Genomic DNA, 23,700 nt, shown 5'->3' with positions numbered 1-23,700 from the left:
GGCAAAGTATTCGGTATTCACTAAGCATTATCCGAACACGAATAGTTACTATTCGCCCATCACTAATTATAAGGTGCCAGTTGTCCTCGGGGGCATAAAGTGGCTGTGTGTTACATAATCCTTGATTGATTTACCCCTCCTGTATGTAATACTTGGATAATGTGGGATAAATTCTCTAATATCCGGGTCCGCCAATGGAATCCCCCAATGTTTTTTCAAAATAGAGAGAATACGTGCATTGTGGTCATCAAAGGTGCCAACTAGACGGGTGACTGAAGTGGAGTCTTCTCTAGATTTTGGAATTAGATGATCACCCCATCACTACAGTTTTTGGCATGGTTAGCTGCCAGTTCAATAATATGAGAGGGGTAGCCCCTATCATGATATCTTTCTTTCAGAGCTTGTGCCTCATGATTAAAATCCGACAACAACGAACAATTCCTCCTGAGACACAAGAATTGACCCTTGGGGATGCCTCTTTTGAGGGGGACTGGATGTTGACTTTCCCATCTCAGGAGGTTGTTCATCGCTGTGGGCTTACGGTATAATGTACCCCTGATACTATATCCTTTTTGGTCTTTTGTTTGACAATTGTACTGTATGTATAGGACAATAGACTAATGTGATCAGTTGCAGGCTGTAAAATGAATGCAACCATAAGGAGAGGCAAAATAAATATATTAAAGACTGGATCTCACCGGATAGCAGAAGAGGATAGAAGAACAAGCAGGATAGCACTGAAGAAATTTAGCAACTGTTGCTCTATAGAAGGTGCCGAAGTGTGCCGAGGGGATCCGGATATAGAAGCACAACCACTGGAAATGAGTATTGATGTGGCTGCCCGGAATGACCCAGAAGCAAGAAGGTGTGTGATATAGGATTAGGAATGGTAATCAATACACAGAGCCTGCTCATTCCTACTTCTGTACTACATGGTCGCATCATCTGGCCATTAAATCACCACTCTTTCATTTCAGTACAAGTCCCTTTGTTTCTGGGTCACCCCAGATGCCCACACTAATTTTCTTAGGTGAGCTTCAGTGTATAATATATCTATATTGCTGCTCTTTACAGTCATTTCTTCACTGTATAGCCTCTTGTTACTGTGGTTTTCTATATCATGTAGTGTCTGATGAAGGTCTGCATTTGCTGACCGATATGTCTCTGTACACACTGTATATATAGGATTGCCATACAATACAGTATAAAAAAACATTCAGCAACTGGAGTGTGGAATAACTACACACCTGCAGCCAATTATTCAGCCATGATGCTTCATGCGTGGGATGTGACCATTAAGGACTAGCCCGGTGAAAAATGATCAGTTGTCATGTGGTACCTTGTTGAACAATGGAACCCACACTGATCAACAGAATGGTGAGTTTCTACCCCAAACTGGAAAATGTTATCCCCAATAGGCTATGGTTACAGGGCTGTTTTCTCTCCATCTGAGAAACTCTAATTAGAGTCTTATCAGAGTGTGCTCAGTTTTTCATGGAGGTGGGAATAAAAAAAAAAATTCTTCACCTTCTCCATTAGGTCAGTCCATGTTTTGGGAGTGCCAGGTTTTATTTTTTACTAAACACGGGTTTGGACCCTACCTGTTCACCCCACTTATATCAGAAGTGCCACAATATTCTACATTGAAGTCCATGAAAATCAGACCGCACTCGCATGCGATCCAAGTGTGGTTTGTCATGTACTTGTAGCACCCCTGTGGTACCAGGTGCCACAAATGGGAACGTGGAAACCCAAACCCCGGAATATCCATGCAAGTTAACAGACCAGCACCTTCAGGTCACATACATACCCCAACACCAGACTGGGAGACTGCCTAGCAACATGTAAAAGGGATGGGCACTGATTGGATAGACACCAACCAATCTGTAGGGAGAGACCCAGCAATGGGAGGGGCCAGTGGTCAGTTGGAAAGTTGGCAGGAGGAAGTTGGTTTCAGTCAGTCAAAAAAAGGGAGAAAAGGAGAGAGGAGTTGATAGTAGTAGTCGGAGGAGTGAAAGAGTGAGCAGTACAGAAAGGAAAAGACCTAAAATAACAATGGAGTACTGTAACAGGATTGAGGGACTGTGGAGTAAGGAACTAGGACTCCAGGAACCGTGAGTTACCTGTGGAAGTGGAATACTCCAAGGACGGCGGGACGCTTGTGGAAGTCTGGAACCAAGACTCACAAGACTCAGCACGAGGCAAGGGGGGCAGACCCTAGGACAGCAGGACACCTTATGGTCAACTGTAAAATCTGCTAGGTGACAAGATCTCCAGGGTCCATCGCCAACCAATGAGTCTGAAGCATTAGCAGCAAAGAGGGGACCGGGGATTGACCCCCTGAAATAGTCCAGGCTGCCTGAAGTAGGATCAAGACAGAAACGGAGGGGTTCCCAAGCAGCTCTAGGCCACGGAAGCCCATCAACAACAAGTGTGCATGGAGGACAGCCAACCCAGGTCACAGCTAGCACGGAGAACAAGGGGAGCGGGAACACCTGGAACCGACACCCGCGGGTCCAAACACTGAAACCAAGTAAAGACAAGGCAAGTTAAAACTGCAATACTGGTGTGGAATGTTTCCTTACCGCCTCCATACACTCACACTGACTGTTCCCCACTATAACCCCCATCACCTACTGCTGGGGTCCAGCCCTGCTTGTGTCGCGGGCGGGGAGGAGGGTGTCAGCACTGCGCTCACCCCTCTGCTCGGGTCCGGCTGCTGCTGCTCAGTGGTGGCTCGAGCGGTGGGCCGGATCCCAGGGGTTCTCGAGCGGCGCTCCTCGCCCGTGAGTGAAAGGGGATTTTGGGTGTAGGGATTGGTTATTGTCCGTGACGCCACCCACGGTTGTGGTGAGTTGTTAACACCACCGCTGCTCTGTGTGGGGATCCCGGGAGTGATGGTGTGAAGCAGCAAGTTGTTGTGTTGCCCCTCCGTGGGTAGGGGTTGGTGATCCCGGGGCCCAGTGATGAGGTGGGAGACGCAGGGCCTGGTGGGCGCAGGGACACGGGGGCAGCGCGGTGCCTTGCGGCACTGTGGTACTCACTCAGCCTGAGACGATGACACAGTTCTCGGTAAAACACACGGCTGGAAAGACGGTTCCCACGGACGGCTGCACTTGCTTCCCCAGTAGGTGACGGTGATGCCCCTTTTCCTGCACCTAATGTTGTTGATGGTTTCGATGGGTTCCCACCGGTAACCCGCTCCCCGGCTTCAAGCTGGACCGGAGGAGCTCTACTCTTTGCCCGCAGGCGCTGGCCCTTAGAAACTGGTGCCCTGGCGGTGGCGGTGTCTCTACTGTAATGGTTGGGCTGTTGCCTTCAATCGGGACTTGGTTGTTGGGGGATCGACGTCCCCTTCACTGACGGATTTGGCAAATTATGGCGACTCCTAGCCTTGCCGGGGTCCGAGAGGCCCCTGCCCTGGTGCTGACTGTCCTTTGTACACTGCTCCAGACCGCCGGGCCACCACCCGTCCGCGGTCCTTCCAGGAACTTCCAAACGGTCACCCCTCCGGACAATCGCCGCCGTTGCTGACCTTGCTGACTCTGTCCTGCACACAGCTGGACCAACTTCAGGCTTTCCTACTCTCACTTTTTCTCCTTTTCTCCAGTTTTCTCCTTTGCTCCTCTACCACTTCACTTCCTTCTACTTTCACTTCCTTAACTCAACTCATGTTTTCTCCTTCACCTCCTGAACTGAACTGCCTGGTTCTACCCGCCTCCAGAGCTGTGAACTCCTCGGTGGGCGGAGCCAACTGCCTGGCCCACCCCCTGGTGTGAACATCAGCCCCTGGAGGAAGGCAACAAGGATTTTTGGGTTAACTGGTGTGCCTAACTGGGGTGTAGGGTGTGGTGGTGTGTTGACCTGTGACCCCTGGCTTGCCCAGGGCGTCACACTTGCGGAGGGCCAAAAACACCTAAGCTGCATTACTCCACCATCCCCAGCAGGACCCTGCAGCGGCAGCTTCAAATAACCTGGCTGCACACCACAAGTGGCGTAGTCGACAAACTCCTTTTATTTTATTTTATTTGTACCCCCTTTTTATTCGGATCGACCCCCAGGGTCACAGAACCGGGCATCGGCCATGACCACAACTCCCCTGAGTGTCACATACGCCCAGGGCCGAGTATCCCATAGCCCTGGGGCGTCACATACTCATAGACTTGAATAGGCAAGTGCCGTCCAATTCTCGGTGGAAAATTTTGCATGCTAAGATTTTCTTTTTCACACCGATTCGGTCAGTGAAAAAAATTGTTCATCATCACTGCCCAGCAGTCAATGGATGGGTGATAATTTTGTGTCATCAGACAACTCCTTTTAAGGCTAATGATTGGCTGCAGCAGTCTTATGTAGGATGAGCAGGGAGATCACTGTTGGGGGACCAGTCGGCCGTAGAGGAATTAATGGGCACGTGTTGGTGGTTTTTATTCTTTACCGTTTCTGGCTCTTACCAACTTACATTTCTGGACACCCTCTTTGAAGGGTGAACCTTTTTTTGTAGATGGGAGGTGACTTTTTTCCTGCATTTGGCTTCATAGTCCAAACCTTTACAGTATGACCATTAGTTGCATACTATTTGTATAATTATTGTGTTATGGTTACAAGACCCCTGATGTCATATGGTCTGCTCACCAGACAAGAGTAAGGTGATTTTTCAGATTAAGTAGGGGTAGAGGTACCTATGTCATATATACACCCATATACATAATGGTGACTATGGGATCAATCTCACACTAAACACCTTGCACACATATAATTGGCTCCTGATGTTTGTCTCGCCCTCGGTCCATCTGACTCATCAGATACAGGTTTTGATGTCCTTACCTTGCGACTTTTTGTGTTTTTATAGGCTGCAGTAGAAGATATTATTTCATGGCGTATTTACAGTAATTACGTCTAGCACAGGTTGCCGACATGTAAACCCACTAGAGTTTTATGAGTCAAATTCATTTAGGGAGGTTGGATCTTCTTAATCACATAAGAAACACAATGGGAATAATATTTCTGAGCTGCATCAATGGAATTGTTGCTTTACATTTTTCTTTCCAATCCTCTGTTACTCACTACTGTAATTGACTTGCTCGAACACAAGACTTCTGCAAGACATAGAGACCCCCCTGTAATTTTTAAAATGAGTGTCTTAAAAATTGATCACCTGTTCTCAGAATGGGTTGTTAATATCAGACCCCGACTTGTCACCTGATTGAGGGGCCACACCACTGTGGTAAGTGCTACACCCTTTCCAGTGTTAAGTAGGCAATGCTCTGTCCATACTGTGCCACTGTGCCTGGTACCACAGCTTTGTACATATCATGCCAATTGTACCTGGCACTACAGCTCTGTACATATTGTGCCAATTGTACCTGGTACTGCATCTCTGTACATATTGTACCAGCTGTACCTGGTACCATAGTTCTGTGCATATGGTGCCAGCTGTGCATGGTACTGCAGCTCTCTATGTTCTGTGCCAGCTGTACCTGGTACTGCAGCTCTGTACACATTGTGCCAGCTGTACCTGGTACCGCAGCTCTGTACACATTGTGCCAGCTGTACCTGGTACCACAGCTCTATACATAATATGCCAGCTGTACCAAGTTCCGCAGCTCTGTACATATTGTGCCAGCTGTACCTAGTACCGTAGCTTTTTGCATATTGTGCCAGCTGTGCATGGTACCGTAGCTCTGTGCATATTGTATTAGCTGTACATGGTACTGCAGCTCTGGATATACTGTGCCAGCTGTACCTGGTACTGTAGCTCTGTGCATCTGGTGCCAGCTCTACCTGGTACCACAGCTCTGTACATATTGTGCCATCTGTACCTGGTACCACAGCTCTGTACATATTGTGCCATCTGTACCTTGTACCATAGCCCTGTATATATTGTGCTAGCTGTACCTGGCACCACAGCTCTATACATACTGTGCCAGCTGTACCTGGTATCACAGCTAGCTCTGTACATATTGTGCCAAATGTACCTGGTACCGTAGCTTTGTGCATATTGTGCCAACTGTACGTGGTATTGCACATCTCTGAATATTGTGCCAGCTGTACATGGTACTGTAGCTCTGTGCATGTTGTGCCAACTGTACCTGGTACTACAGTTTTGCATCAGCTCAGACATGTTTAAGTGAAGGAGGACTAGATACAGCCACAACCAAATATCCAGAGCTATGCATGGAGACCCCTGTATTTGCTGGATTGTTGTGACCCATAGAATCAACTGATGTTTCAGTTACATGTGGTTAGACCCAAACTGATCTGATAATGATGTGTAATCCTAGGTATCTTTCATTAAAGAAGCACTTCCACAAAACATTCTATTGCATAAACCTGTGTAAATTTACAGTTATTGTCCAGAAATATTTGTCAGTGACCGAATCTTTGTGATTTGAGCTCTACATGGCATTTATTTTTTATTTAATATGAAACAACTGAAATGTAACTGTCTTGTAGCCTTTCAGGTATAATTACAGGTATTGAACAAAAATATCCTATTAAACGTTTAGGAATTACAACCATTTTCCTACAAAGCCTCCTTATTTCAGGGGCTCAAAAGTAATTGGACAAATTTACTTTACTATAAATAAAATGTTCATTTTTAATACTTTGTAGAGAATCCTTTGCAGGCAATGACGGCCTGAAAGTCACTATTGCTAGGCTTCCTCCTTTGTGGTGCTTTGCCTCCTTTACTGCAGTTAACTTCAGTTGCTGCCTGTGGGTCTTTCTGCCTTACGTTTTGTCGTAAGCATGTGAAATTCATGCCCGATGGGCTTGAAATCCGGTGATTGACTCTGCGATTGCAGAATATTACACTTCTTTGCTTTGAAAAAAAAACCTCCTGTGACCCAGGGCCATAAGAAGTCATACCTCCACCATGCTTTACAGAGAATGGGGTGTGCTTTAGTTTATGAGCCATACCAAGCCTTGTCCATACTTTCTTCTTCCCATCATTCTGGTACAGATTGCTCTTAGTTTCATCTGTCTCTAGGATGCATATCCAGAACTTCTTAAGATTTTTGGGGCAAAGTGTAAGCTGGCATTTCTATTTTTCAGGCTGATTACTGGTTTGCACCTTCTGGTAATCCCTCTGTATTTGCTCTCATGACGTCTTCCCATTATGGTAGACAGATACTTGAAACACCTACTTCCCAGATAGTGTTCTTCACTTGGATGTGGTGAAGGGTTTTTTTTTCACCATGGAAAGGCTTGTGCGATCATCCACCAATGCAGTGTTCCATGAATGTCCAAGTCTTTCCCAAGCTCACCGGTTGACTCTTTTTTTTTTTTGCAACTTACCAAACTTGATTTGTCCACTCCTAACATTTCTGTTATATGATGGATTTCTTCTTTTCTCAGGCCAATGATGATTTGTTTCTCTTCCATTGAGAGCGCCTTTTACAGCATGCTGTGGATTCCCAGAATTTACTTCCAAATACAAATGCCTCACCTGGAATCAGCTCCAGATCTTTCACCTGCTTAATTGAGGGGTTAATGAGGAAATAGCCTCTGCAGTCCATTAAAGAGCTTTTAAGATATTTGTCACATTATTTTGGTCCCTAGAAAAAGAGGCAGCTCCATATGAAAGAGCTATAATTCCTAAACCCTTACTCCAATTAGTATGTGAATACCCTGAAAATCTAGCTGAAAGTGTGAACTTTAAGCCCATATTAATTATATAACTATTTGTAATTGTTTTAGTAATCAGATAAAATGCCAAAACTTGTGTCACTGTCCAAATATTTATGGACCTAACTGTATATGTAGTCTAGTGCAGATATATAAATATACTCCACGATTTCCATCTTCCCCAATTTACGCTTCAGTCCTCTTCTGAGTCACATGACTTCTAGTCAAGCACACAGAACTGAGCCACGGCCGCAGTTTGTGGCCGTCACTGGCCAAGGTTTTCATACAGCCGTATGAACCAGGCTTAAGTCATGTGTATCATGATTGTTACAAACAGCTCTGCAGCCATCGTTGCTAGCATTTAGGTGAATGGAACTGATTCACCTGAATCTCTATTTAGTGGGGGGGGGAATTCACCATCTCCAGTGTTTGTGATGCCCTGGCAAAATCAGGTAGTCACAGAAAGAGTTAATTCTCCTTGGCAGCTACACAATCCCCACACAGATGTACACCAGCCAATCAGGCCCTACTCACCCCCTCCCCAGAAAAAAGGGAGGGGGCGAGAGGAGTTAAGTTCAGTTGTGCAGTAGTCAGTGAAGCTCTGACAGGCAGAAGCTTGGAGCTCCCTGGTAAAGCTGGTAGTCGGGGTTGGAGCCCTGGACTACCGGACTAGGTGGCAGTGAGGGCCACAGGCGACGGAGATCTGGTCGCGGGAAACCTGAGACGACCGGGACAGGGTTGTAGCCCGCCGGTGCCGGGAGAGGGGACCCAGTCTGGAGGCCGTTCAAACGGACTAGTCCAGACACGAGGGAGACAGACAGAGAGAGTGGAAGGAAGGGCCCTGGCTGTACATCTGGGTGTGGGACCCGAAGACACCCGCCAAAGGTGACCGGCCATTTGGCAAGTTGGTTGACCAAACAGACTGTGTGTTTACTGACCCTCCACATCAATACAGCCTCATCCAGCACCACGACTACCTACTGTAAGTGCTCTAATTCCTGCCTCCTAAAGACTGCTCCCTGCAACCTCTCACATTACCCTGGGCCCCGGGACTACAACTCCCCTACCCGTGGAGGAGATCCCACCTTGCTGCCCCGCTCCATCAGTCCTGGGCACGGTCTCCAGAGTCAGCGGCGGTGCCACCATCTCATCACCGCAACCCACGGGTGGCGTCACAGACAATCTCTTTTGTAAATATCCCCTTTTTCACTTGTGGGTGGCGGACCGCTACTCGAGCCCGGGTCCGGTTCCCACTCGAGCCACAGTAAAGCCCAGGATCCGAGCATCCATGAGCAGCCCCTTAGCTATGGTCTGGCCCCTGCCCGCAAGATTTACGAATGCCAATAATGGCCAAATTACATTTTGGAAATTCCAAATGACGGCACAATTAGGTCAACATGGTTGTTAATACAGTCAATGTATTAAATTTTAGTGAACTTTGCTTTGCTTTGGATACAGTATTATGTCAGGAACTAGGTTAGAAAACAAATGCCTTAGAGCAGATCTAATTTTTATGTATACATTTTGTTGTCAATACAAACTTGAAAATGACTTATTCCATACAGGGGACCAGGGACCATTCATTGCATGTGGAGGAAAGGCGAATCTGATTGCTAAATTGGAAAGCATTCTTTACAGTTAGAGCAGTCAGACTGTGGAATGCCCTAGCGCAAGTGGAAGTAATGGCAGACACTATAGCGCCATTAAAAAAGGGCTTGAAAATGTAATCTAATGACAGAGAATATATAACTGGTGAAAAAAGGATGACCTTGATGGACCTGTTTCTTTCTTTCAACCTGTGTAACTTTGTTTGTGGAATTTAAGATACTGGTCATATTAACCAATCAGATAATGGCCTTCTCTGCTTACAAAATGACTGAAGAAGAGTGACCGGTTGTCGGAGGCAACACCATTGGTTGTAATCTGAATTGTTAACACTATGGGATCCTTCTTGTTCCCACAAATGTTCCTCAAAGGTGGAAAACACAGATTTTACTAGTAAATTATTTACAAGAATATTAATGATTAATAGTTGTTGAGCTTCAAGAGCTCTTCCCTTCAGTATGAGCACATTTTATGCATTAGGAAACTACGAGTGTTTCATATTTCTTTTCAATGTTGGGTTTGTGCATAATAATATGCTGAATGTAATTGATTGCTTGTTTTTTTTTTTTTAGCCAAACCTACCAATAACATGGAAGAAACTTCCAAACTGCTGGTTGCAAATCCAAGGTCAAAAGAGAAGGTCGTTGTTGCCACTTGCACATCAGCCAACGGAAAACCTCCAAGCACCATAACGTGGGAAACCAAGCTAAAAGGGGAGGCGGAGTATCAAGAGATCAAGAACGATAATGGCACTGTGACCGTGATCAGCCGATACAAACTCATGCCAACTCGGGAGGCTCACCGGCAGTCCCTTACCTGTGTCATCAATTACCAAACAGAGCGAGTTACGAGAAACACCACTCTGAGCATACAATGTGAGTATCTGAGTGTACAATGTGAGTATCTGAGTGTACAATGGGAGTGAGTGTACAATGGGAGTGAGTGTACAATGGGAGTGAGTGTACAATGGGAGTGAGTGTACAATGGGAGTGAGTGTACAATGTGAGTGAGTGGACAATGTGAGTGAGTGTACAATGTGAGTATTTGAGTGGACAATGTGAGTGAGTGGACAATGTGAGTGAGTGTACAATGTGAGTACCTGCGGACGAGGGATCATGTATATAAATCTGCGTTAAAATGGCAGGAAGTCTCTGTGGTTGGCGCTTGTGGAGGGTGAGTCTAGGCCTCTGGTTCTCTTTCCTGAAGTTTTATATGGAGTCTTTGTTACAGTTTTAAATGTATATTTCTGAGCCAAATACATCAGTTTGGGTCTTTGTCATTCCTTTCATATGAATCCACTCTGGCCTTTGGCTCAAAAATTTTGACAACATTTTGTCAAATTTGCACCAAAACTGTCAGATTTAGGATTGGCAGTAATTAAGACACATGTTACCATTTGAGTGACACTTCTCAGTCCTGACCAAAGGTTTTATGGTCCAAACTATCAGTAATTTAGGGCTTTATGATGCTCTTAGTTCAAGCTCAAAACATGGATGTTAAATTAAGCCCACTTTACGGCCAACCGAGTGAAGCCTTTGAACGATTCTCCTTCGAAGCTGAAACTATAGTTTACTCTAAATGTTATCTGAGAGCAGCACGTTGTAGGTACAGAGACCCTGATTCCAGCAATAAATCACTTATTGGGCTGCTTCCTGAACAAATTTTCTAACCCCAATTAATTTTGTCAATTAGAATTAGTGAATCACAGAAAAATATTGACAAAATTTATATCACTTTTAATTAGCACTGAAGAACATTGTCGTCCCAAAAAATGAGATATATACACATAATTAACAAGTAAATCTAAGCAAAGCGATTCCCAGGACCTGGTGCCGCGGTCACATCAGTATTGTATGGCTGCGGGCTGGAGCCGTATGAGCCGCCTCCCACCTACTGGCATCTCCAGAGAGTTTTCTGACAGTATTGCTGGCGTCATACTGGGCCTACAAATTAGAAGAAGAGCCTGGTATTCCAGGGGGCGGCTCACAGGGCTCCTGCCTGACGGCCATAAATACTGGTGTGGCCACTGGATCAGGGTAATGCAAATTTATTTGCATATTCTTATTATTAAAGTTTAAAAAATACACAGATCCAGTAAGTCCAACATGCACATAGCATTTCAGAAAGGTATTATGACACAGAAAAACGTAGCTGGCTAATATTTACAAGAGGAAAAGCCATTGATCTTGTAAAGGGAACCAACCACATGGTTTTTCATATATAAAATAAAGCCAGTGCTATACTGGCACTATCATGCTGATTCTTTACATACCTTTAGTTGTGAGATCGGATTTATACACTGTTATTTGATTGATAACTACAGAATATCTAATAGGTGGGTCAGGTTTTGCTAGTTTTTCCCACCCCTGTCTGCCTGCCTGTCCTTCCTCCCCTTGTCTCTGTTATTACAGGGGAAGGAAAGAGGGAGGAAGAACAGGGGGGAGGAAGGACAGGCAGCAGACAGGGGCAGGAATAACTAGCAAAACCCGAACCACCTATTAGATATTCCGTAGCTGCTATCAATCAAATAAGTGGGTTTGGTTTTGCTAGTTATTCCCTCCCCTGTCTGCTGCCTGGCTGTCCTTCCTCTCCCTATCCTTCCTCCCTCCTTCCTCCCCCTGCAATAACAGAGACAGGGGAAGGAAGGCCAGGTAGGCAGACAGGGGTGGGAATAACAAGCAAAACCTGACCCACCTATTAGATATTCTCTAGTTGCTATCAATCAAATAACAGTGCATTTCACAAACTTTACTCGCCTATATTTCAGAAATTATACATCTGATCTCACAACTAAAGGTATGTATAGAATCAGCATGATCGCACCAGTATAGCACTGGCTATAGTTTATATAGGAAAAACCTAGTGGTTGGTGCGCTTTTAAGTTAGTTGTGAAATTACACTTTTTGCAGCCTCTTGTGCATCGTGGTACAGGTGTTAGGTTACAGTCAGGGTCACACTGGTGTATGGCATAGAATATGAGAAACGGATGTAATATTCTAATGACATTCGCTCAGACTCTGCTGTGAGCGTGATCCGAGTGTACTTATACTGTGATTCCATTCTCTCTCATCTGAGAATCAGATCACAGGTGCAGAGAAGAGGGAGAGATTCATGTCTCCATCTTCTCCATCATCTGTGCATACATTGGACTGGATGACATCAGTGCGATCCGATGTTTCACACTCACTCATAGACTTGTATGGGTGCGCCGTCCGATATACGCTGACAATCCCAGAATGCTGCAATCTTTTTTTTTTTTTTTTTTCACTGCTCTGTAGGATAATATTGGAGCTAGAGCTCTCTGATAAATCATCAGAGCCCTCAGCCGTGTTATACTCCAGTGTGAGCGAGCCCTCATGCTATATTTGTGGTTACTTTTGTTCTATATTTAGTCTGTTATTTTGCTGTTCTTCTTCCAGATGAGCCCCAGGTCTCGATTGAAGGCTTTGATGGTAATTGGTACGTGAAGCGTCCGGAGGTGAAGCTGACCTGCAGAGCGGACGCCAATCCTCCCGCTCACTCATACACGTGGAGAATGTAAGTGTGCCTCGCATTCACATTCTCATGCTCCATATATGATGGCTGCTCCGATATACGCCCCTTATATTACAATATAGGAGCTCAAATCAAGTATTTTCAGTCCAGGATGCCGATAGTAGCAGATAACTGCACGGAAGTCATTTTTGCATCTCCATGATATTACAGCTAATCTTAGGTTAATCTTACATTATTAATTGACTTTATCTTCTACATTTCAGTTACTTAACAATGTAATAAAGCGGAGGCGGCGCGGAATGATTGGGTTGTCATGTTTGCTGCCAGCCATTGTCCCCGTTCTTATCTCGGTAGACTTTTTTTAGTAAGCGTTATTGCCTTCAGTCATCACCAAAGTACAATAGCAGCGTGATTGTAAATAATGTGACTGTTATTAAAATGTCTGCTCATATACTAGTCTATGGAGGCCGCCGCAGACAATTAGCTGCCGCGCTCTTTGGAGAAACTTAGAACAAAGACGTCTGCAGATAAGAGATATACAAGCAAACAAGGGGCTGGGAAGGAAGAGGAAAAAATCTGAGTCATTATAGATGAGGATAGTAGACTGAGCGGATTGATGTTTTATTATTCTGTTCTTATTAATTAAATTGTGCAAACATTCAACAAAGCCATGGCCAAAATGGAGACGGTCACATATTAGTGAAGACTGGTAAAGATAGCGGGGGGGGGGGGGGGTTTGTTATCTATATAGGTAGCAAACAACTGGGCTCCGAACACAAGAAGTCACCCACTACTAGTACCACTAATACAGTGTCCATTTTTGGTCATGATCATATATCAGTGTCAAACATAAGCAATACCCTGTTTGACAACTGATTCTGACAACTAATCACTAACTCTGACAACTGATTACTGATTCTGACAATTAATCACTGACTCTGACAACTGATTACTGATTCTGACAATTAATCACTGACTCTGACAACTGACTCTGACAATTCATCACTGACTCTGACAATTCATCACTGACTCTGACAATTCATCACTGACTCTGACAATTCATCACTGACTCTGACAATTCATCACTGACTCTGACAATTCATCACTGACTCTGACAAATGATCACTAACCAGTGACAACTGACAAGTGACAATTACAGGGATGTTGGCCTCTAATTTGGTTATATGACAATGCAATGGTGTCTCAATCACGTTGGGCCTTTCACACTGACTTCCTACAAGCCAAATTCAAATGATGTTTGACTCTGATCGGTGACTTTGATAGGTGAGAAAATCACATATTAGACATCCGAATGAGAATCAGAAGGACTACAACAGAATATTTGCATGGTTAATCTCATAAGGCAAGAAAGACAGCCAGCCACTATATCCTCAGTGTATGGCTGAGTGGTAATGTTGCCGCCTCTGGTGTTTGGTATATGCATTCGATCCCAGGAGTAGAAAGATTAAACTTCACTTTATTAAATTCTGCTTCTCACACATAAACTCCAGTGATGGTTGATGTGTGAAACAAGTCACATATCACACATCAGAATGACTTATAGAAGCACTGAATATTTGCATGTTTAACCTCATAACTAAGGGAAATTACCATCTACTATCATTTCATCCTGTGGGTGTGTGGTAAGGCTCGCAGGATGGAAAGTCTCCAAAGAAAGGTGCTTTGTGGATTCAAATCCCAGAAGCACAAGATTTTTTATTTTAAAAATTATGCTGGCTGGCACACAAAATAGAGTCAGTGATCAGTTGTCGGAGTCAGTGATCAGTTGTCGGAGTCAGTGATCAGTTGTCGGAGTCAGTGATCAGTTGTCGGAGTCAGTGATCAGTTGTCGGAGTCAGTGATCACTTGTCGGAGTCAGTGATCACTTGTCGGAGTCAGTGATCACTTGTCGGAGTCAGTGATCACTTGTCGGAGTCAGTGATCACTTGTCGGAGTCAGTGATCACTTGTCGGAGTCAGTGATCACTTGTCGGAGTCAGTGATCACTTGTCGGAGTCAGTGATCACTTGTCGGAGTCAGTGATCACTTGTCGGAGTCAGTGATCACTTGTCGGAGTCAGTGATCACTTGTCGGAGTCAGTGATCACTTGTCGGAGTCAGTGATCACTTGTCGGAGTCAGTGATCCGTTGTCGGTTGTCAAACAGTATTTCTGATGTTTTGACACTGATACATGATCATATCCTAAAATGGACACTGTACACTAAGGCAATGTTCACACATACCGTTTTTGCTGCATTTTTTCCTTGCAGTAAAACTCTGCGCACAAAACACGTTTTGCTTTGTGTTTTTTGTATTTTAACTGCGTTTTTTGGTACAGATTACATGTGTGTTTTGTTCACATGACATGTTTAATAAAGTTGTGTGCGTCAGAGCTCTGAAATCTCAGTTTTGCCGCTACTGTAAAACGTTGCTTCTTATTTGCATAAAAAAAAGCTGCATGTGAACATAGCCTAATGTGACGTCCTGGACTAGCCAGGTGGTAACATACATAACAACACAGACACCCCCACCCTAGGCAGTTACAACAGTCAATCAAAAACCCTTGTTGCCTCCCTCCAGTGTCTGATGTCCACACCAGGTGGGGCGGAGCCAGGCGGTTGGCCCCACCCACCGAGGAGTTCACAGGCCTGGAGGCGGGAAAAGTGTCAGTTTAGTCTTGGAGGTGAAAGTGAGAGGAGTAAACACTTCAGGTGTCTGGGTAGGAGGCCAGACACTGAAAGCAAGGTTGGCAGACTGTGGTGGCCGTCTGCAGGAGTTGGTGGAACTCCGCAGAGCTGTAAGGACCGGGGTCGGGCGTCGGCCCGCCGGTACCGGACCGGGGAACGGAGTGAAGCTAAGCACACAGGCAGGGCCATCGGACCCCGACCAAGCTTGGAGCCGCCGTCAATAGTCAAATCCGAATGTGACAGGCACCCCAGGGGTTTCCCAACTACTAAGTCCCGATTGAAGGCAACCGTCCACCCAGAGAGGATATACAGCCACCGCCACAGGCTAGAGATCCAAGGGCCAGCGCCTGCGGGCAAAACGGGCTCCTACGGCACCTATACGCCGGGGAGCGGACTACCGGTGGGCAACCACAGGAGTCAAGAACATTCTCAAAGGTGCAGGGAAAGACAGCCACCATCAGCCGTCCGAGGAGAGCACAACAACAACACTGCAGCCGGCTGCGGGACCCGTCCATCCGGCCGTTTTGGTTTACCTACGACTCTGTCAGTGATTGGCCATCGGGCCCCGGGATCACCAACCCCTGCCCACGGAGGGGACAACATCTCAGCTGCACCCTACCATCTCTCCCGGGATCCCCGTTACCAGCAGCGGTGGTGCCATTATCACCACGACCCGTGGGTGGCGTCACGAACAATCTCCCTAAACATACCACCCCCATTTCACTCACGGGTGAGCAGTGCTGCTCGAGTCCCCGGGTCCGGTCCACCACTCAAGCCATCGAGCAGCAGCAGCAGAAGCCCGGACCCAAGCGTTGTCGAGCGCGTCCTCTCAGCCCGCGACACTAAGACTAAAGGTGGCTTTACACGCTACGATATCGTTAATGTTTTATCGTCGGGGTCACGTTCTTAGTGACGCACATCCGGCATCATTAACGATATCGCAGTGTGTGACACTTACCAGCGACCTTAAGCGACCTCAAAAATGGTGAAAATCGTTCACCATGGAGAGGTCGTCCCAAACTCAAAAATCGGTAAGGGTTGTTTATCCATGTTGTTCATCGCTCATGCGGCAGCACACATCGCTATGTTTGACACCGCAGGAGCGAGGAACGTTTCCTTACCTGCGTCCACCGGCAATGCGGAAGGAAGAAGGTGGGCGGGATGTTACGTCCCGTTCATCTCCGCCCCTCCACTTTGATTGGCCGGCCGCTTAGTGACGTCGCGGTGACGCCAAACGTCCCTCCCCCTTGAGGCAGTCACAGCGACGACGCCGACCAGGTAAGTGCGTGTGACGCTGCCGTAGCGATAATGTTCGCCGCGGCAGCGATCACACGATATCACATGCCTGACGGGGGCAGGTACTTACACGCTCGATATCGCTAGCAATTGCTAGCAATATCGTAGCGTGTAAAGCCATCTTTAGTTCACACAAGGGCATAAGAAAATCTTCCAATTTTCATCCAGAAAAAAACCTAATGATTTTTCACTTGTATGTAATCCACATGCCTCCCACATGTTCATGATGTACACCTGACATCCATCTTTATATATTAGGCAGTAATAGAATGGAGAAGACCAAAGAGAGTAGGGAGGGAGCACTTTCTCCCATCTCCTCCCCCTCCTGTGTCTCTGTGACTCACCCACCCCAGGGCTATGGGACACCCGGTGCCGGGCCGGACTAGTCCGGGGGTCGTCAGTGGTGGCGGGGCCTGACTCCGTGACCCTGGCGGGAGTCAATTAATATGGCTTCAGTGGGGGTGCTTAAAGTTTATAATATTCGTGACGCCACCTGTGGTTTGCAGCTATTAAGCCGCCGCTGCTGTATGGGGCCTCCGGGGCTGATGTAATGGCAGCTTGGATGGTCCTGCTCCCCACAGGTGGAGCGGTGCCCCGGGGCAACTGTTGGTGCTTGTAAGTGTCTATGCAGTGATGGAAGTCTATGCAGATAAAATAACAGAGGCAACACCAGGGGGGGCAGTTTCAAGATGTTTACTCACAGTTGGTTATTTGACACGGCAGCTGTCCGGTTGCCCATTGGTGTGCTGGAATCCCCTGTCAGGGACCTCCGCTGATCTCGGGTAGATCTGGAAATGGAAGCCGGTGCACCCCTCTATTGTGTTCCTTTGTTCAGCTGACTTCTAAGCCTTGCCTTAGCTGGATGAACCTGGCTTGGCCTCCACTACAGCCTCCGGGCTGGGGGCTTTCCTAGTGGGTGTTCCACCCCCTTTCCAGAGGTTCTGCTGTGGGCTGTGGCCCTGGGCGCTTGCAGCCACCCTGGACATCTGTTTTTACTTTTGGAATTGACTTCTCTTCCTTCAGTTTCTAGGGACCGTCCCCTGTTTGCAGCTTGATCCCTCCACCGAATGACTTTGTGGAACAGGCCACAGGCTTGGAAGCTTTACAGTGGCCCTGGAATCCCTTCTGTTCTGCTTGGTGTCACCTGGGCCTAGCCGGGCCCCAGGGTCTTCACCAGGAAGCGTCACTTTCCTCTTCTTGCTCCTGACTGACTAGAGCACTTCTCTTAGCTCTCTCCTCTGCCTCCCGCAGACTCTCACTACTCACTCACTAAACTTGACCTTCCTCTTTCTACTCTTCTCTCCGATGGCTCCTCTCACCCACCCAGTTGCTAAGCTCCCACCCTATGGAAGCAGGGATGGGTCTTACGGCCCCTCCCAGCATGCAGCATGGGAGGGTTGCTGCCACTATCCCTGGTCCCTGTGTGTACCTAACAATGAGTGTAGTGCAGATTTGCCTGTGGACCGGCGTTCACTCCTTTCCTTACCCAGGATGGGACATCACACCTCTGGCTGGGGTGCAATGTTCCTGTGGCGATGGAAGCCTCAGGGGCACCACATCTGCATATATCGCACTGCTCTTGGATTACACGCAGTTGCAGTGCGATGTGTCACACGCTCCCCTAGATTTGTATGGGGGTGTGTGAGCCGAGACTCGCTGCCAAACGCAGCAAGCTGCTATTCATTCCGTATGCAGCTATGGCATGAGAAATCAATCGCAGATGGACACTGCCCCATTGATTTGCACCAGAGTGAGAGCAATCCGATGTTTATCAGATTGCACTCGCCTGTACAAAATGCAAGTGGAGCCAAGGCCTAACTGTCACGATATGCATAGTTACGACCAGGCATATAGTGATAGTTAGTTGCTCGTATTCATAACCATGGATACACAAGCTATTGTCATGCCTGCACATGAGGTAAGCAACATAGCTAATCAGGAGAACTATATTACATTTCTAATAGGAGGTATTTGCTAATATTATTATTACACCTACCTATTCCATATTGGGATAGGATCTTGGTTAAAGATGGGAATAACCCTATAAACTCATATACATTTTAAAGGGGTTGTCCACTACTCGGAAAAACCCTTCTCAATCTGTATGCATCCCCCTTTTAAAATAAAACTTATACTCAATCCAGCAATGCCATAAAGATTAATTAGAAGAGTTTCCCAAGAGGCTTTTGTAGCAGTTTTTGAGGAGGATTTTAGAGTTGCTGCTAAAAAGAACTCCTGAAAAACCCTCTCTGTGGTCATAACCTTCATCTGGAAAATTCATGATTTCCCGTGTGATAGGAGCTGGGCTCATCAGGAGAAATATAAAGCACGGTGAAGTGCAGCACCACCTTCATGGGAGCAGCGGCCATCTTTACTAGGCCGTGATCTGTTGTATTTGACTATCTGGCGCAGGATTCTTAAGTAGTTGTGTTACACTTTTGAGCCTAAACTTGGCCTAAGAGGACGTATGTAAGAATAAGTGTTTAATGTCTCCTTTAATGATGGCGCGCTCTCTGGCTGCTGGGTAATTGCTGCCAAAAGTTGTACTTAACGACAAGCTTCCACAGTCCAATAGTCATAGTGTGACAATTACACCGCAACAGAGGCCAGGGTAAGATCGCATTGGTCACGCAGGCTTAGCATTGATTTATATAGACATTTAGCACTGAGCTGCACCAGAACTTTGCCTGGGTATTTGTCTCAGGGAATATATCTGCCTCGGAAGTACACACCACGTGTAGACTCTTCTGTGGATAAGAAAAACTTGTGAAATGTCCTTCTGAAGAGGAATCACACAGCACATAACAAGGCTTTTCTGATCTCTTCCACTACATTCATATTGGACTTTGCAGTATATGATACTTATCCGGATGCTTTCATACAGCAAAAAAGTACCTAGATTTGTTATTTTTTTGGAAACAGCAATGCAGGAATTTATGTAGTGCAGTGTGTACAGCGCGCTGCCAAAATACTTTCCATAATGATTTTACCAGAGGCGTCTATAGTCCGTTCTTGTCCTGTGACTTGGCTTTGGCTCTTGGGTCCTTTATGACAGCAGGGCATCCTGGCGTCACACATAAGAAACCTCAAGGGAGACCTTACTTTCTGGGAGGTTTCTATGATAACCTGCCATTTCATATTGCAATCCAGTAGGTTTCCCCTTTTTCCAAGGAGTTTTCCTTTATTCTAAGGAATCTCACTTTTTTCCAAGGAGTCTTCCCTTTTTTCCGAGGAGTCTTCCCTTTTTTTCCGAGGAGTCTTCCCTTTTTTTCCGAGGAGTCTTCCCTTTTTTCCGAGGAGTCTTCCCTTTTTTCCGAGGAGTCTTCCCTTTTTTTTTCGAGGAGTCTTCCCTTTTTTTTTCGAGGAGTCTTCCCTTTTTTTTTCGAGGAGTCTTCCCTTTTTTTTTCGAGGAGTCTTCCCTTTTTTTTTCGAGGAGTCTTCCCTTTTTTTTTCGAGGAGTCTTCCCTTTTTTTTTCGAGGAGTCTTCCCTTTTTTTTTCGAGGAGTCTTCCCTTTTTTTTTCGAGGAGTCTTCCCTTTTTTTTTCGAGGAGTCTTCCCTTTTTTTTTCAAGGAGTCTTGCCTTTTTTTTTTCAAGGAGTCTTGCCTTTTTTTTTTTCAAGGAGTCTTGCCTTTTTTTTCAAGGAGTCTTGCCTTTTTTTTTTCAAGGAGTCTTGCCTTTTTTTTTTCAAGGAGTCTTGCCTTTTTTTTTTTCAAGGAGTCTTGCCTTTTTTTTTTTTCAAGGAGTCTTGCCTTTTTTTTTTTCAAGGAGTCTTGCCTTTTTTTTTTTCAAGGAGTCTTGCCTTGTTTTTCAAGGAGTCTTGCCTTGTTTTTCAAGGAGTCTTGCCTTGTTTTTCAAGGAGTCTTGCCTTGTTTTTCAAGGAGTCTTGCCTTTTTTTTCAAGGAGTCTTGCCTTTTTTTTCAAGGAGTCTTGCCTTTTTTTTCAAGGAGTCTTGCCTTTTTTTTCAAGGAGTCTTGCCTTTTTTTTCAAGGAGTCTTGCCTTTTTTTTCAAGGAGTCTTGCCTTTTTTTTCAAGGAGTCTTGCCTTTTTTTTCAAGGAGTCTTCCTCAGTGTTTCAGAAGAGCTGGTTATTATTGGCTTACTTCGCGTATACTGGCCTAACAGAGGTGAGGAAGATGGCAACGAAACGTGCGCGCGTCGGGGTGTGGGCGACCTTTGTCATTACCAGGTGGCAGCATTACATCATTGGTTTGGTAAATACCTCGCTATTATGTATACCTTGAATTGTATTTGACTGACTTGAGGAATTTTGCTCCAATTACTACTGCCCCCTACAGTTAATGTATTCCATTGTGGTGGTTGGGTGAACTGCACTAGCTATTACGGAGATAGGTATTTGAGCCATTATAGCCTGTTTTCAGCTGCAGTTTAGACCTTTTTGCCTCTAGTTCTAGCATGTGTGTATGCATAATTGATTAATATGTGCATTCCTATAGTTATATTATATATGCTATAGTAACATCTCCTGTTTATTCACCCCCACCATTATATGGTTATCACATGGTATTACACGACTATATATGTGATTCTGTGATTATGTAACTGTGTGACGCCCCCTTTTTTCAGTCACAGTGTGCCTTTTAAAGATATATGTAATGTTAAAAGTTTATAATATATGAATAAAAATTGATCTTATGACCTTTTGTTCGGTTAGTTTTTTTGGTGATTTATATGTATCCGAATGGTCTTATTGATCCAATATACCCTCACATGTAATGTGATCTATATACAAGACTGTTTGAAAGATTGATTATTTTGTGATGTGATATGGGTATTTCTCTCTAAAGGCCCCGTCACACTAAACAACATCGCTAGCAACATCGCTGGTAACGAACAACTTTTGTGACGTTGCTAGCGATGTTGCTGTGTGTGACATCCAGCAACAACCTGGCCCCTGCTGTGAGGTCGTTGGTTGTTGCTGAATGTCCTGGGCCATTTTTTAGTTGTTGCTGTCCTGCTGTGAAGCACAGATCGCTGTGTCTGACAGCGAGACAGCAACAACTAAATGTGCAGGCAGCAGGAGCCGGCTTCTGCGGAGGCTGGTAACCAATGTAAACATCGGGTAACCAAGAAGCCCTGTCCTTGGTTACCCGATATTTACCTTTGATACCAGCCTCAGCCGCTCTCACTGTCAGTGCCGGCTCCTGCTCTGTGCACGTGTAGCTGCAGGACACATCGGGTTAATTAACCCGATGTGTGCTGTAGCCAGGAGAGCAGGGAGCCAGCGCTAAGCATTGTGCGCTGCTCCCTGCTCTGTGCACATGTAGCTGCAGCACACATCGGGTAATTAACCCCATGTGTGCTGTACTAGGAGAGCAGGGAGCCAGCGCTCAGTGTGCGCTGCTCCCTGCTCTCTGCACGTATGGCTGGTCACTGGTTGCTGGTGAGCTCACCAGCAACTCGTGTAGCCACGCTCCAGCGATCCCTGCCAGGTGAGGTTGCTGGTGGGATCGCTGGAGCGTCAAAGTGTGACATCTCACCAGCAACCTCCTAGCAACTTACCAGCGATCCCTATCGTTGTTGGGATCGCTGGTAAGTTGCTTAGTGTGACTGGACCTTAACTATTGGTGTTTTTTTTCAAGGAGTCTTGCCTTTTTTTTTCAAGGAGTCTTCCTCAGTGTTTCAGAAGAGTTGGTTATTATTGGCTTACTTCACGTATACTGGCCTAACAGAGGTGAAAGGGCACTCTCCGGGCCGCCATTGTACACTTCTGGGGCACACAGCAGAAGGACACTACTAATGAAGTGTGAATAGAGGCATATACCTTTTTATATGCCATATGTATGGGATATACAAGAATATATAATCCCCATCCTGTAGCCCTGACAGTTTGATTTAGCAATATATTCCTAATGGCTGTAACTAATAAAAGCCAACAAGTATAAGTGTAGGGCAGTAAATCTAGAAGTGTGTGTATATATTGGAGCCCTTCCATCTGCCTGCTTTACATTACATCACATTAAGTTAACAAGAAGGCTCAATCAGCCTTAGCCATCGTCAACCTACGAGATCAATAAGACACTATGAAAAATGGTATTTCGGCACTCACGCTGATTTCCATGAAATGTCTAGTAACCATGTATGATCGGTGACCATTTTCTTACCCTGTCACATACACTGGCACTGCGCAGATCAGTTTAGTGTCCCTCTGTTCACTTTTTGGATATGATATTGAGGGTAAATAGAAAACAATACATAATGTTGAGTGCAAACAATCTGGACAGTTGATGAAATCAGCTTCAGATTAGGACAAGGCAGAGCATCTGCAGTAATTAGGAGTAATCATCATTTCTCTAGGACGTGTCTGAAGATAATGAGCAGCTCCTCTCCTCTGCGAATGATGGGGTAATCTGATTTCTCCTCCACTTGCCATGTTTACTTAATCACTAGAGATGAGTGTGACGCGCCCACAGGGTCTTGGGGAAATAGTCGTCATCGGGACGGTTTTGGGGGAGTTTGGGTTGTCAACAGTGGCCTGGCCCGGCTCAGTGATCCCGTGGTGTCAACGAAAATGATGGAGGGGATGATGGTGAAATTGGGAGTAGTTGTCTTTCGTGACGCCACTTGTGGTATGCGGCTATAGTGGGAGCCACCGCTGCACAGGGTCTTTCTGCTGGGGCGGATGGTAATGCAGCTCAGCTATTGCAACTCTCCACAGGTAGAGCTAGGCATCCAGGGAGGATGTTGAGAGTGATAGTCCACCCCAGTGTGGGAAGTGCAGGGTGCAGGAAGGATCAGATGACACAGCGGTTGCAGTTTAAGTTGTTTACTCACTGAGTTGCTCTTGACATTGGACTGCCAGACTCTGCTGTGATGGGCTACAGACGATCCTAGATAGTTCAGGGGCCGGTGCCGGAGGGATACTTCGTGACTCCATCCTCCCTGTGCTCTGTTGTGTGAGTCCCTGCGACTTAAAGCTACACAGGGACCTCTGTCCTTTGGAGTGGTTATGTTTCCTGTCCCGTCTAGCAGGC

At 45.9% G+C, this 23,700-nt stretch overlaps 1 protein-coding gene across 4 annotated transcripts in view; it reads left to right on the top strand.

Annotated features, from left to right (window-relative positions):
• Positions 1–23,700, top strand: part of NECTIN1 (nectin cell adhesion molecule 1) — a 437,281-nt gene that overhangs the window by 134,974 nt on the left and 278,607 nt on the right. For all 4 annotated transcript variants that reach the window (XM_075329184.1, XM_075329186.1, XM_075329187.1 and 1 more), the window contains exons 3-4: positions 9,804–10,106; positions 12,651–12,768. In XM_075329184.1, coding sequence (XP_075185299.1) covers positions 9,804–10,106; positions 12,651–12,768 — 421 coding nt within the window. The remainder of the gene's footprint in view (positions 1–9,803; positions 10,107–12,650; positions 12,769–23,700) is intronic.

The sequence above is a fragment of the Anomaloglossus baeobatrachus genome, chromosome 11, assembly GCF_048569485.1.
Source record: "Anomaloglossus baeobatrachus isolate aAnoBae1 chromosome 11, aAnoBae1.hap1, whole genome shotgun sequence".
Classification (NCBI taxonomy): domain Eukaryota; kingdom Metazoa; phylum Chordata; class Amphibia; order Anura; family Aromobatidae; genus Anomaloglossus; species Anomaloglossus baeobatrachus.
The sequence above is the reverse complement of the archived record's forward strand: the minus strand, read 5'-3'. Positions and strand labels throughout refer to the sequence as shown.